The sequence below is a fragment of the Zootoca vivipara genome, chromosome 14, assembly GCF_963506605.1.
Source record: "Zootoca vivipara chromosome 14, rZooViv1.1, whole genome shotgun sequence".
Lineage (NCBI taxonomy): Eukaryota > Metazoa > Chordata > Lepidosauria > Squamata > Lacertidae > Zootoca > Zootoca vivipara.
In genome coordinates, this window is record NC_083289.1 from 3,566,143 (window position 1) to 3,581,357 (window position 15,215).

A 15,215-nucleotide genomic window follows, 5' to 3' on the forward strand; every position below is an offset into this window, starting at 1 on the left:
GCCGAAGTTTGGGGATGCCTGAACTAGATGCTTCTAGGCAGCCCACACGCAGGGGCTTCTGCCATTACTCCCAGTCCTGATATTCAAAGGTAGACTGCCTCTGAACAGGGAGGGTCCATCTAGTCATCATGGCTAAAAGGCATTGCTTAACCAATACTCCTCCATGATTTTTAAAATCCCTCTTAAAGCTGTCTAAGACAGCAATCATCATCACATCTTTTGGCAACATATGCCATCAATTTATATTCAACTGCATATGCTGCCTTTCTACCCAAAAGGTCACCAAGGCAGCATGTCACATAACTGTTTAAGAATGCCAGGGAACAGCTGTCCAATGTGAAAGTCCTGCTGGAAGAAGGAGATGTTACTTGCCTTTCTAATGGTGAATAAGGAAAGGGGCTAGGTGGGTCACTCAAGGAAAGGTGCTCCAGAGTTTGGGTGCCATTATTGAGAAGACCCTGTCATATCCATGATCTGAACCTCAGATGGTAGTTCATTGGATTACTGGCATAGCTCAGTCGGTACAGCATGATACTCTTGATCTCTGGGTTGTGGTTTGAGCTCCATGTTGGGCAAAATATTATTGCATTGCAGGGAGTTGTACTTGATTACCCTTGGGGTCCCTTCCAACTCTACAATTTAATGATTCTACATCAGGGGTCAGCAAATATTTTCAGCCGTGGGCTGGTCCACTATCCCTCAGACCTTGGGGGGGGGCGGACTATATTTTGGGGGAAAATATGAATGAATTCCTATGCCCCCACAAATAACCCAGAGATGCATTTTAACTAAAAGGACACAGTCCACTCATGTAAAAACACACTGGTTCCTGGACTGTCCACGGGCCGGATTTAGAAGGCGATTGGGCCAGATCCAGCCCTTGGGCCTTGTTGGCCTACCCATGTTCTCCTGCTGCTAATGAGCTCAACGGGCAGATATGGGTGTGTGGGAGAGGAGGGATCCTTTCAGATCAGGAGTCACCAATGTGGTGCCCTCCATAAGTTGTTGGGCAATGGGAGTTGGAGAGCATCAACCTCTGGAGGGCACAACAGAACTAGCCCTCCTTTAGATACTCTTATGTGCTAGTTGGTCTTATATTTTGTTTGGCCAGTCTACTGGCAGTAAATTTCATCGGATGGCCTCACATTCCAGTGTTTGAGAGGGGAGGAAAATTTATGGGAGAGTGGAATATAGAGGGATTTTACCAAGCTGAAAGGCCCATCTGGTCCACAAACACAACTGTGTAAGCTTCCCCATCCAGTGGTTCTTCTGCTTATGCAGGGGGAAAAGCACAGCAAATGGGGCATGTCAAAGAGGTCAGGAATTCAACAGCACAGTTCTGCATTCACCACTCAGATTAATGGGAACTGTTTCCTTGGAACTGTCCATAGGATTGTGCTGTGTAGCTGTCAAATGTGCACAGTAGCAGTATATATGTATATGTGTGTATATATACACACACACACACACACACACACACACACACACACACACTGCTGCCATCAGCACAGCACTGGAGAATGCATCAAGATTTCCCATTTGGTTCATGAGCATAACCACCAGCTAGTGGGGGGTGGGGGGCGGTGGCAGCAACCTGACATTTTTTCAGGTATTTATTTTACAAGCACAAGAGATAAAATATAGCTTTGGGATTGACCACAAAACAAGACAAACTCCTCTGTCCAGCTTCCATCCTAGTAAAAAGCTCACATGCAGACAGTCTCCCGTGGCCTGTAGTTCTTTTTCCTAGGATGACATGATGCCATCCAGCCAGGTGAGGTGGGAAAAGGTCCACTCCCCTCTTCTGGAAGCATCCCAGTTGTCACTATGGCAGTACATCTCACTCCTTCAGATGCTGATAAGGGTACAGAGAAGCTGGTCTGACTGACCAGCAGCTTCTTCTACTCATAGAGTTGGCATCATGCTCTATTTGGAAATATAGAAATAAACATGAAGATCTGTTTTAAAAAGGGGAGAAAGAGGGCAGCCCTGCCTTGCACCTCTCTCCAAACCAAGAATATAAAATGAAACACGACATCGGGCAAACAAAAGACCCCAGAGTGGTAGATAAGGAAAGGGACCGGCCCCCCTTTCAAGGGGTCACCTAAGTCTCTGCCTCCCCACCCAGTTTCGTCCTTGCTGGAACGGAGAACCCCAGACCGCACTTCGATCCATGGCTCCGACATCGGCCACTCACGCCTGGCTCGGGGATGGATTGCATCCGCCTGACGGTGGAACGTAGAGTAAGAAAGACGCGCGCGAGGAGGGAAGTGGGAGGAGCCTCCGGGCGGGGGGGCGTGCCTGTGGCGGCGCTGCTTCGTGCTCGGCCTTTTCTCGCCGCGCGGGGTGCGGAGGGAGGAGCCAAAGGCCAGGAAGGCTGGCTGCCTCGGTCGCTGGATCCTTTCCCAGTTGGAGGGCATCGGCTCAGGTTTGGGGAGCAGCTATTTCTCGCTTCCACAAGTTAAACAAACCAAATACAAGTTGGCCTTATAGGGTTGGGAAAGGAGGGCTGGAGGGAGGGGTTTGTTTATTTATTTAATTTGTATTCCGCCCGTCCTCCACATAGAGCAGGGCGGTTTGCAAGATAACAATACAATATGGTTTTCTGCCTGTTGTTCAACGGTTTGAGTTCAGAAGTAGTCACTTTTGGTATAGACCATTTTTGTGTTTACCATTCCAAGTATTGGGGCCAAATTATTATACTCTATATCCTCATGTTTTGTCCTCACAAGAGCCCTTTGAGGTACTGTAGATTAGACCAGTGTTTCTCAACCTTTTTTGGGCCAAGGCACACTTGTTCCATGAAAAAAATCACGAGGCACACCACCATTTAAAAAGTTAAAAAATTTAACTCTGTGCCGCCCTATATTGACTATATAATTATGACTGTAAGAAACACTTGCCAATTGCTGTGTTGGTTGCAATCTCCTGTAATAAGGCTTCACAAGCCGCTGATTTCTCTGCCAGCACAATTCTTTGCTCAGCAAGTTTCAGGTTGAGCTCATCCAGGCAGCTTCTTTAAGTTTGTCTAAAACCACCCTCCCGTGGTGGTGGCTGTTGAGAGCTGCGCTCGCCCCGCGTCGTGACCCGTCCAGCTTCATTTCCGGCGGGTCAGTGTTGTATTTTGGCGGCCGCCAGGCACGTGACAATGCAAATTGCCCTTCTCGTTGCCGCACGTCGCGGCACACCAGCCAGCGTCTCGCGGCACACTAGTGTGCCGCGGAACAGCGGTTGAGAAACGCTGGATTAGACTGAGCCTAATTGTTTGTCCAGTCCAGTGTTATCCAGTGTGTGTCATGATTAAGCCAGAATTTGAACCTAAGAGACTACTTAGGCAAACTACTGTATAACAGTCTGCATCTTTCCCCTCTGTCTCGCGTTGATGGAGTGTCTTGAATGTGGTGGTGCAGTAGTGCCCACCTTTGAAATACAAGGATAAATAATTGGCTTATTATAAGTCACTAGTGGTGGGAGAGAATCCACTAATTTGGTGCACAGGCCCATCAGTTGGTTCCTGAAATGGGGATTCTCAGGCACTTTTTGCAACTAACTCATTGCAGGGCTGTAACAAATTGTGAGCGATTAAAGAATGAAAAGGCAAAATGTGAATGAATGCACCTAGTTATGATAAAAGAAATCTGTTTACTCATTTTCTTCTTAATTATTAACATGAGTGGGAAATGGGATAGTACTGTAGTTCTTAAAAAAATATTTCTCAGATTGATCACTTTCTTAATAGCACATTGGAATAGCACATTTCATCTGCTTATATTGGAATCAGGGCATCAGAGAAGCATTTAAGAGTTCTTGTACTTTGTGCTTTACCATAGGAGTGAGCAGAAAAGGAAGATCAGGTTCAGCTGATTTGCAGGAGAGTGGCAAGGAAAGCTCATGGTTACTTGACAAAGGCTGCAACAAAGCAGCTTTAATTTGGTTGCTGAAAGGAAAAATGCTATTTAGGAAAACCAGGAGTGGACTTGTGCATGAAAGTGTAAAATTGCTTCTAATCCTGAAAACAAAATCCTGGGTTGGGCTTGTGCTCAGAGGCACCCTGGCCCTTAATTCTAAATGTCTGCCTGTCCCACCAGTTTGCATCTGGCCCTGAATGATGAATCTCAAGGTACTTTTGCAGAAGCAAAATATATCCATCAAGCCTGAAGTCTGTCCACCCATGTGTACTTTACAAAATGATAACATGACTAAAAATATGGTTCCTGGTCCCAAGGTGCTTACAAATTAATTGTTTGCAGAGTGGAACAAGAAAAAGGAAGGCAAGGGTAGCAGTGGAAGAATATGGAAGAAAGAATTGCATATTTCTGGTTTAGTATTGATGGGAAAACAACTAAGAGGTTGAGACAAAAACAAAAAGGCAGCTCAAGCAACTAAAGATCATATTAAAAAAATTATTACTAACTTGATAATCTCCTTATTAAGTGTACTTGCTTTTACTAACTAGGACACTTTCTACATTAAATCCAGTTTGGAATAAAATCTGGAAGAAACTAATAACCAAGTTTAAATTTTGCATCTCTACTAAATCCCTTAAGATACCCTAATATCAATAGTACCAACAGCTTCATTGGCAAATTGTTCCAGAATCTAGGTGATACCCAATGGTAAGATACTCAGAGGAGTCCCATTGACTCCTTACTTAAGTACAGTAAGTTGATTGCATCTGGTTATGGCTTACTTGGATATCACTCCATGTCCTTAAGTAGAGCCAGTGTTGTTTAGTGGTTCAATCTGGGTTCAATCCCCACTTGGTGATATAATTCACTGGTTGACTTTAGACCAATCAGCAGTTCTCAGCCAAACTTACCTCACAGGGTTGTTGTATTGATAAATTGAGGGAAAGGGTTATATACCCATATGCCTCCTTGAGCTCCTAGGAGGAAATTTGAGGTGTGCATCTGATTGATAATAAAAATGGCAAAACATTTTTAACTTTCTCATAAGCCTACCACCTATGAATTTATTGTTGTTGTTGCAAAACTTAAGCCATCGCTTTTGCCGTTTATTCATTGCAGGCAAGGCCATGGAAAATGCTTTTGATAACTTGATGTGAAGAGCTTTTTTTCCGTTGGCATGAGGCAGCTCCTACATTCACCTTATCTTGGGTTCCTGCAATGGCAGAAGAAGAGCTCCCAGGAAATAAAAGGCCTTGTAGAAGTTCAGCTCTTAATAGGAAGAGGATAAAACCTGCCAGGAGGAAGCATGGGGCGGGTGTGGAAGGGACACTGCCTTTATCTGCATCAATTGCTTCATTTTTCAATAATGTTCCCCCTGCCAGAGTCGCCTGTCCTTTGTGTGGGCAGATGGTAGCAAGATATAGAATCAACAAGCACATTGATGAAGTGTGTCAGAAGAGCCAGGATGATGATAGGATTCTGGTTGGTTCGGCGCCTGAAGCGAGTGTAGGCCCATCAGTTGAAAATGTGCCTGGTGGTTGCAGTCCGTACTTTGCAAATAATGCCTCGACTCCAGAGAAGTTAGTAGGTGACAACTCTGAAACAAAACCTGAGGTGGGAGGACAGGTGAGCCCATACTTTAAGAAGGGCAGCAGTCTCCTGTTGGGCAATGGTGAGCCAGAGGTTCAGGCAGTTGGGAAGATCTCTCTGGGAAGGCTGTCAACCAAATTGTCCAGGAAGCGTCGTGCTGAAGGTGGCAGCATCTTTACTTGGGATGCTAAGTCTCAACCAGCTCAAGATGTGTGTCACAGCTCTAGAGAGGAGACTCCAGAAGGCACCACTTCTTCACAGAAAGAAAACTGGTTGCCTTTTTCAAGGCTTCAGAGACAGCCTAGTCCAAAAGAAGGATTTGCAGGCAAACGAGAAACCCTGGACCTCACATGGGAAGGTGATGCACGAACGCTCTTGGGTGGTGGTGATGGTTCTGCTCCAGGATTGTTTCCATCTGATCATCTTGCTTGTGGTGAAGTTGGGCTGCTAACCGAGGACAGCAAGGCGCAAAATACTCCTAAGGAGGACTTGGATTCTGATATTTGCAAGCTTGTAGTGTGTTCAACAGCTTATAGTAAAGAAGCACTGCCAAACTTGGAAACCACAGACCTCTCTTCTGGTGAACAGGCTCTGTTGCCCAATGTGAAAGGTATCTGTTGCAATCAGACACAAGATATCTCTTTTGTGGGGGGTGACCTGGAAGTACTTCCTATGGAAGATCATACGGACTTAAAAAATGAAGTGGTTGATTGTGTTTGTTTGGGACCTTTGGAAAGCATGAATTCTCGGAGTCCAAGCAGCAACATTTTAGAGATGGTTCTCAATGGACTCAGCTGTGGAGAAGACCCGGGAGGGCAACCATATTATCTTCAGAATTTTCTGATGGTCCTGCAGGCTGTGATAGAGAATGAGGATGACCGGAGGATGTTTGATGAGCATGATTTGGACACCATTGCAAAGTTCTACCAACTCTCAGGTAGCTAATATTATATCCCATATTCTAATGTGGATCTCTATCAAGCCCTCAATTCTGCGTATCCAGAATCAAAACCACACTGCACAAGAAAATCAGGTCTCAGCAGAGTTGAGGTAAACCCAAGATTTGCAGAAGTATAAAAATCTTCAGGGGTGACCCTCACATATACAGTCATGGGAAAAAGAAAATGCACCCTCTTTGAATTCTGTGGTTTTACATTTGAGGACATAATCACAATCATCTGTTCTTTAGCAGGTCTTAAAATTAGGTAAATACAACAGCACATGACATATTACACCGTGTCATTATTTATTTAATCCTGGGCTAGATGGACAAACTATCTTGCCTGGTCTATGCGCCACCTTTGGGTAGTTGGAGGTTGCAGCAGCTAACCTCTGATGTAATATAGCGACAGGTGGTGGCTATCCTCTTGGGTTGGGTTGCGGGAGATGACTACATGCACATAGATTAATAAACAATAATATTATACAACACTTTAAAAAGCACCTGCTGTTTTCTAAGCTGCAGTGTGAGGCAGTTCTTTCTCACAGGTTCACAATCTTAATAGGCAAAATGAAAAGGAGGAAGGAGGAAGCCAGCACTGGGGCACCTGCAGTTTTTGAAATTAGCCAGGCACATTTTGTACCTGGCTATCAGTCGTTTGCGACCAAGTGAAGATGCTTGGGTGCCAGAATGGCGCCTGACAACACCACAATCTGGCTGACTGGCACACAGCAGCTTTTTTTCTCCCTGCGGTGCTATGGCATGAGTCAGATTTTAGCTGGAGCTGACAATATACACAATTCATTTTCAGCTTTGTAATCTTACAAAAAAACAACCCAAACACACTCCTAAACAGGTACCTAAACATTCTACAGTCATACCTTGGTTTAAGTACACTTCGGTTTGAGTACTTTCAGTTTAAGTACTCCGCGGACCCGTCTGGAATGGATTAATCCACTTTCCATTACTTTCAATGGAAAAGTTTGCTTCAGATTAAGTACGCTTTAGGTCAGGTACAGATTTCCGGAACCAATTATGTACTTAAACCGAGGTACCACTGTATTAATGAACCTGGCCGTTACCTAGGTTTAAGGGGCCCTATGGCAAATAGCTTTTATATCTCAGTTTCTAACACTGGACTTGCCCCTCCCTAGCTGATCGATGGGGACAGGTTGGCTCCCCACTTGTCCTGATTTTTTTAAATATTTTTTTTACTTGAGAGGGAAGATGTGCAGGGCATTCGAATTTAAGACAGTAAGCAGAGCACATGAATTTGCCAAGCAGACAGCTTCTGCTTGGTTCCTGTATGCAGACATGTTAAGCCTTGCCGTTAGCTGAGCTCTTTGCATAACTTGCATGCTCCCCAATTGGTTGGCTTCTGCTGAGAGGCAGATACAATTTTTTACAGCTCTATGAGCCTTTGATGTTGGGCTGAAGATAAGCACCTGGGAAAGAGGCTGTACCAGGACATGATCACTCCGCTTGAGCAATAATTTTTGCTTTGCAAGTCTGGGCTACTGGGAAGCAGGGCTTCTGCGTGATCCACAGGGACCTCTTTGAGCTTTAGGAGAGTGAAGTTGATTTTGGATCAAATGGGCCTCCAGTTCTCCCCCCCCCCTGAGATCTTTCCTCCTCATTAAGCCTAGTCTTTGATAAACTGCTGGGCCACAACATTCTTCTCTTCATAGCTCAAATTAGCCTTATGTGGCCTAAAAATAAAGCTTTTTGTAAGTCTTCTCTATCTGATCCCCTGGAGGCAATCCTTGCTCCACTCAGGCAATAAAGCGATTGGCTGTTTTATAAGCCGTGTGTTTTGAAACGCAGTTGGAAGCGTTTCCCAACTCAGAACCGATTTGCCAATGCCTTTTGTTACCTGCCTGGCCCACATGGATTTTATCAGCTGAAGGACTGCCTCTCTCTCTGCAGGGTCCCTCATCGGTGTCCATTGTCCACTTCCATCTTGATGTTTCAGCATCTTTAATGTACTTCATCTTTTTGACAGCCACTTTGAACTTTTTGGAACCGTGACCTGAAATGTTTTAAATAAAATCTCAGTGAGAGTTTGTAATTAGCCCTTCACCTAATAACCTTGCTATACTTTCATGATACCATAAAGATGCTGTTTCCAATCTTGGATGCCCGGATGATGTTGGACTGCAGCCCCCATCATACCCCACCAGAGAGGCCAATTGTCAAGGATAATGGGAGTTGTAGTCCACCAATGTCCAGGGACCCAAGGTAGAAGGTTGATGCTTTAGAGCAGGCATCCCCAAACTGCGGCCCTCCAGATGTTTTAGCCTACAACTCCCATGATTCCTAGCTAACAGAACCAGTGGTCAGGGATGATGGGAATTGTAGTTCAAAACATCTGGAGGGCCGAAGTTTGGGGGTGCCTGCTTTAGAGAGCAGTGCTTCCCAAATTGCTTCCCCCTTTGAAGAGTTGAGTCGTATCCCTTCTCAGGTGAATATAATGTGGGGTACTTAGAAGAAACACTGCTTTAGAGCTTTCAAAGCCATTCATGATCAATGCCTGTCTTCCAATCCTCCCTCTTAGGTATGCAGATATTATTTTTCCCATGTTACATATTAGGAAAACTGAGGCTCAGGGATCATCTAAAAGCCATCTAAGTGAGTTCATGTCCCAAGGTGAGATCTGAAGAAAGGTGAAAACGCGTTTGCTTGGAATGCAGAAGGTTGTGGGCTCAATCCTGAAATCTCCAGGTAGGGCTGGGGAACACCCCAGTCTGGAATCCTGGAGAGCCACAAAGAATCAGCATAGATAATACAGAGTTAGATGGCCCGATGGTCTGACTCAGACTCAGCTTCCCAGGTTGTGGGCTTCCTAGAGGCACCTGAATGACCACTTTGGGAAGCAGGCCTGATCCTTGGTGCTGGTGACTTTCTGTATGTTTTTGGTATGTCTTCCTCTCAGGTAAGCATGTATCCTGATTGCAACTTCAGTTATTTGGTCTCCCGTGATGAGCAGGAATCTGCTCCAGCAGGCTCCTTCCCAAATTAGAAAAGGATGTTTTGTTTTGCTTTACTGTAATATTGCCACTGAGATTGCTTTCTTTAAAAATGGCAGGACAAAATGGTATATTAAATCTTAAAATACCACTGCTGAAGGGAGAAGTAAGAAAGAGGGATGATGATCTGTAAAATCAGCATTATTTCTGGCTTTTTGACTTGGGAAGCATCAGAGGGAGAAGAACATCAAAGGATCCTCATCCCCACTGGGAAAATGACAACCTGGGCTTTGAGTATATTCTTCCTCTTAGTAGAAGGTTGCATGAAATTCTGTGACACCCTGGGGTGGAGGGAAATGTTGGGGAAAAGTGAAAAAAGTTTAAGAACCAGAAGGAAAAATGAATTAGTAGTCATTTTCTGACTTAACCCCCCCCCCCATCTCATATAAAACCAAGGAGCAGGCAGATAAGAATGGCAAGATATAACAAAACCCCAGTTGTAAGTGAGTAAAGCAACCTAGATAAATCTCAGGGATGCGGAACAGGATGCAGTGGCGGATTAGATCCTGAGCTCCCCCACCCCTTGCTGGTCAGTTTGACAGATGGCAAGGGCCTCCCACTTGTCAGTTACAGATGTTTGTGTGATGTCAGGTGACCTGACTTGAAAGGCAATAATTGGGATCCTGATTCTTTCCTTTCTCCTTTTGAATCATGGGCTGGAACCAGGAACCACAGAGCGCACTCCTGGTTGTTGATTTGCAAGCAGGGCTTATATTGGGTGCCTTTTACATTTGGCGCCAGGTGCAGTCTCTGCTGGGATAGAAGTTCTGAGTGCAGCCAATCAGGATTTGCAGCTTATCGGCAGTGATGCGATTCCCGCTTTCCGAACTCCTGAGCAGGGCCAATCCCAGTGCGCTTTGCAGCCACCATTGTTCAGCATTTTTTTTTAAAAAGTCACATATCAAAAGAGTTGGGGATGAGTTTGGACTTTGATCAGGGCCAGTTGATGTGCTTTTGACAGCAAAGCTGCTGTGTGTCTTCCAAGTATTTTGCAATGGTTCCCAAAGTGGGTGGTGTCTCCCCCTGGGGAAGTGGAATTACCTAGAGGGGCACTAAGAGGCAAGTGGGTGTTAGGGCAGTGGTGAAGCTGTAAATGACTACCAGAAGAAGAGCTAGTAGCACTGCATCAAGTTCATCTGTTTTGTTGGATTAATTTAACCAAATAGTTTTGATTGGATTTTGACTAACTGTGCCATTGATGGTTACTGTTTTGAATTTTATTGAGCTATTATCTGTTCTGAATAATGCTTTCTATAGGGTAGGGTGGGAGGCATTGGGGATGAGTATGGAACTAAGGGGACAGGAGCCTGAAAAGGTTTGGGAGCCACTGGTGTAGACATAGATGCAATTCCTGACTTTGAAAGCACCTTTAGAATTTTCTCTGCCCTTCTCCTGGTTTATGATGCCACTGCAGCCAGCGCTCAGAAGTTATACGTCAGACTTTTCCAACGCAAGCGGAGTTGGATAAAAACGAACAAGATAGTATACTTGGAGATTGCTGAGGATCTCTCATCATACATCAATGAGCTTGTTGGAACAGGATTCTTGCAGTCAGGTATGTGTTAAAAGTTTGCATGACAGTTATGTGGAATAAAATAATGAGGAATAAAATTTCTGAACAGCACCACGGCAGGTGGGGTTTTTTGTTAGAGGAGGGAGTAGATTAAAAAGTAGCTCCATATGAAAAGGAAACAAAACATCAGGGAGAGGGAGAGGTAATAATGTTTTCCGTAAGATAGGAGTTTTGGGGGTTGTTTTAAACATAGGCAGCATTCAAAAAGTTGACCTCCCTGCATATACTCTGGAATGGTACAATCCAGGAAGATCTCAGCCACTCCTGCTCACCTGTAGAGATAGCGTAGGACTGGGATGTTTTGTGCCTTCAGTTTTGTACTGCAGGTAACTTGCAACATACACACATTGAAATTGTGTGGCAAAAATAAAAATAAATAAATAAAAGGGGATGGAAAGGGAACAGACATCTGGGGGGAAAGACTTTGGCAGTCTCACCCACCATTGGGTGTTTTTACTATATGCAATTATTGCTTTAGACGCGATCCCTGGAACATAACCCCTGTGTAAGTTGAGAGTTGCCTGTATTGTCTCTCCTTGATATTCCTCAGGGTCTTGTTACCTGCCCCAAATCTGCAAGGTGGGAAGGACACGGACACAAGTCAATGTGAAATGCCCTGTTGCAGTTTGCTGGGTTTCAGCTTAAATTATAGGCAGGAGACTCTGCATACTTTGCATGCATAGCATCTTGGGTTCAGTCCCTTGTATCTCCCACTGAAGGATCACATAGCTGGGGAGAGGGGTTTGAGTACAACAGTAGCCCTGATGAGGAGGCAGATCTGCTGCCTGGTCCTTCCCAGGTGGGATCTGCTAGCTTCAGAGCCTGCATCTCATGCCCTGCACACCAATCAGGTGCCTCTGCCACCAGACTTGAATGACTGGGCCACAGGCTCCTCAGAGGATCAGGAGAGACCTTTAAAGCTTTCCCCAAAACAGCCCCTGCAGCTTGTACTCTGTCCTTCTTAGCATCTCTTGGTCGGCTTACCTTTTGTAAATTAGTCTCTTCCTGCCCCTCCACCACAAATAGCTTTTTAAATTTGTGGTATTCATAGCACGGTTTATAATACAGAATCATAGAATCATAGAGCAAATTCAACTGTCGAACAGCTCTTACTATCAAGTTCTTCCTAATGTTTAGGTGGAATATTCTTTCTTGTAGCTTGAATCCATTGTTCCGTGTCCGCTTCTCTGGAGCAGCAGAAAACAACCTTTCTCCCTCCTCTATATGGCATCCTTTAATATATTTGAACATGGCTATCATATCACCCCTTAACCTTCTCTTCTCCAGGCTAAACATGCCCAGCTACATCCACAGCATTCCCTTTATCTCCCAGGCTTGTGACTCTGTCAAAAAATGAGATCAGATTAGTCTGACATGACCTATTTTTCAGAAACCCATGCTGACTTTTAGTGATCACAGCGTTCCTTTCTAGGTGCTCACAGACCATTTGCTTAATGATTTGCTCTAGAATCTTTCCTGGTATTGATGTCAGGCTGACTGGGCGGTAATTGTTTGGGTCCTCTCTTTCCCCCTTTTTGAAAATAGGGACAACATTTGCCCTCCTCCAGTCTGCTGGGACTTTGCCTGTTCTCCAGGAATTCTCAAAGATTACAGCCAGTGGTTCTGAAATCACCTCTGCCAGTTCTTTTAATACTCTTGGATGTAGTTCATCTGGCCCTGGAGACTTGAATACATCTAAACTAGCCAAGTATTTTTGTACTACCTCCTTACTTATTCTGGGCTGTGTTTCCCCTGCTGAATCATCTGCTCCATATTCTTCAGGTCGAGCATTGTTTTCTTTTTTGGAGAAGACTGAGACAAAGAAGGTATTGAGGAGTTCTGCCCTTTCTCTGTCCCCTGTTCGCATTTCACCATCTTCTCTAAGTGACCCCACTGTTTCCTTGTTCTTCCTTTTCCTACGGACATACCCATAAAAGCCCCTTTTGTTGCTTTTAACCTCTCTAGCAAGCCTGAGTTCATTCTGTGCTTTAGCTTTTCTGACTTTGTCTCTACACGTGCTGGCTATTTGTTTGAATTCCTGTCTGGTGGTTTCCCCCTTCTTCCATTTTTTGTACATATCCCTTTTAAATCTTAACTCAGTTAAAAGTTTTTGAGATAGCCACTCTGGCTTCTTTAGGCACCTTCCATGTTTCCGTCTCATTGGTATTGCCTGAAGTTGTACATTTAATATCTCCCTTTTAACGAATTCCCAACCATCATGAACTCCCTTCCCTTTTGTCATTAAAGTTGGCTTTCTTGAAGTCTAGAATTTGAGTCTTAGTATGCTTGGTTGTTCCTTTCCGCTGTATAATAAACTCCAGAAGAGCATGGTCACTCCCACCTAATGATCCTGCCACTTCTACCCCACTAACCAGGTCATCCCTATTGGTTAGGACCAGATCTAAAATGGCTGATCCTACTTCCTGGACAATGAAATTGTCTACAAGGCCAGTGAGGAATCTGTTTGACCTTATGCTCTTGGCTGAGTTTGACATCCAACAAATATGTGTGGTGTGTGTGTAATAAGGCACTAAAACCTCAGGCTTTAAGCACAGGATGTGTCGTAACTTACACAATGTCTGTGTGGCATTCTTTGTAATTCCATGTAGCAAAGGACTTGGGTATCTACGGGGAGTCACTTGCATTATTCTTCCATTTCCCCCTGTGTACCTGCAGAGGCAGAATTAGAAGATCTGTCTGAGGCTCTTGACTTGCTTTCTGCCCCTGAGCTGAAAACCTTAGCAAAGGTCTTCCACCTGCCAAACCCAAATGCACAGAAACAGCAGCTCCTGGAAGATTTCCTTCACTTGTCAAAACAGCGCTCAGTCTTCAGCAGGAACCAAGCCGGCGTTGGGAATGTGATTCTGAAAAGGTAACTTAACTTTTGAGTGCCTTCCCTGCTAAAATGAAGAAATAAAAACACCAGAATTCTGCACCAGGGCCATCCAGGGTACAGCTGGATTCTGCAACCTCAGTAAAAGATGCTGTCATGGAAATAGGAATTATAGAACTTATAGAAACTTTGGTTCATTTATCGTGGGGCATGATGGGAGAAAGGGGAAACTCCATAGTAAAGAATGCAAACTGGTTCTTTGAGCCAGTCTCTACCCTCTCTCTCTCCCCCCCCCCCCACATTTAGTCTTTTTGTAGAAGGTGAGTTAATTGCCTCAAAGCTGTAAAGAGGCCCATCTGTTATCTGATTAGCCCTGATTTACCAGGTGGCGCTGTGGTTAAACCACAGAGCCTAGGGCTTGCTGATCAGAAGGTCGGCGGTTCGAATCCCTGCTACGGGGTGAGCTCCCGTTGCTTGGTCCCAGCTCCTGCCAACCTAGCAGTTTGAAAGCACATCAAAATGCAAGTAGATAAATAGGAACCGCTACAGCGGGAAGGTAAACGGCGTTTCCATGTGCTGCTCTGGTTTGCCAGAAGCGGCTTTGTCATGCTGGCCACATGACCTGGAAGCTATACGCTGGCTCCCTCGGCCAATAATGCGAGATGAGCGCAACCCCAGAGTCGGTCACGACTGGACCTAATGGTCAGGGGTCCCTTTACCTTTACCTTACATTCGAATAGCTGGGCTGTGGTATGCGAAAGGAGGATGTGGAATAGGTCAAAAAAAGATCAGGAGACCCTTTTCCACCTGAAGGTCTGTCCTACATCAATTAGATTGAGAAGAAATGAGGAGTCACCCTCAGACATTCCAGGGTCCACTTAGTTGCCTAACTATGGTCAGCTGTGAGTTATGCTTTACACCTAAAGTCATTGGCAAGTCTTAATTAATCCAGTTATTTGATTGGTTCAAAAACAGAACCCCACGGGGGCAAATTGGATAAGAATAGTTGCTCCGGTAATGGAACTTTGCACTTTGCAAACTGCAGCTTGCCAAGGACTCTGCTCAGCCTGAGGCTGTGAGAGGGAGTGGTCTGCGGACCCTCGTCACCCTACGACTTCATGTATTGGAACTCTGATCTATACATATGTATTAGCTAGGAAAATTATGTACTTTTGTTATTTTCCTGTCTAACCTCTTTAAGAAATGTGCACTGGTTTTTAAGTTGTCTTGTTTTAACCTTTTAAATAAAATTTGGAACAGGAATATTGCCTTTTCCTGGTTTGTGTGTGCTTTGCTGAGGGGAGGGAAAAACTGATTCAGTCCCTAAACCATTTGGTCACTTACC

General features: G+C 44.7%; 1 protein-coding gene across 1 annotated transcript in view; it reads left to right on the top strand.

Annotated features, from left to right (window-relative positions):
* The first annotated feature begins 2,296 nt into the window (after positions 1 to 2,296).
* FAN1 (FANCD2 and FANCI associated nuclease 1) overlaps positions 2,297 to 15,215 on the top strand; it is a 28,603-nt gene continuing 15,684 nt past the window's right edge. Inside the window, exons 1-4 of the mRNA XM_035130507.2 lie at positions 2,297 to 2,428; positions 5,028 to 6,435; positions 10,879 to 11,019; positions 13,714 to 13,909. Coding sequence (XP_034986398.2) covers positions 5,127 to 6,435; positions 10,879 to 11,019; positions 13,714 to 13,909 — 1,646 coding nt within the window. The 5' untranslated portion in view covers positions 2,297 to 2,428; positions 5,028 to 5,126. The remainder of the gene's footprint in view (positions 2,429 to 5,027; positions 6,436 to 10,878; positions 11,020 to 13,713; positions 13,910 to 15,215) is intronic.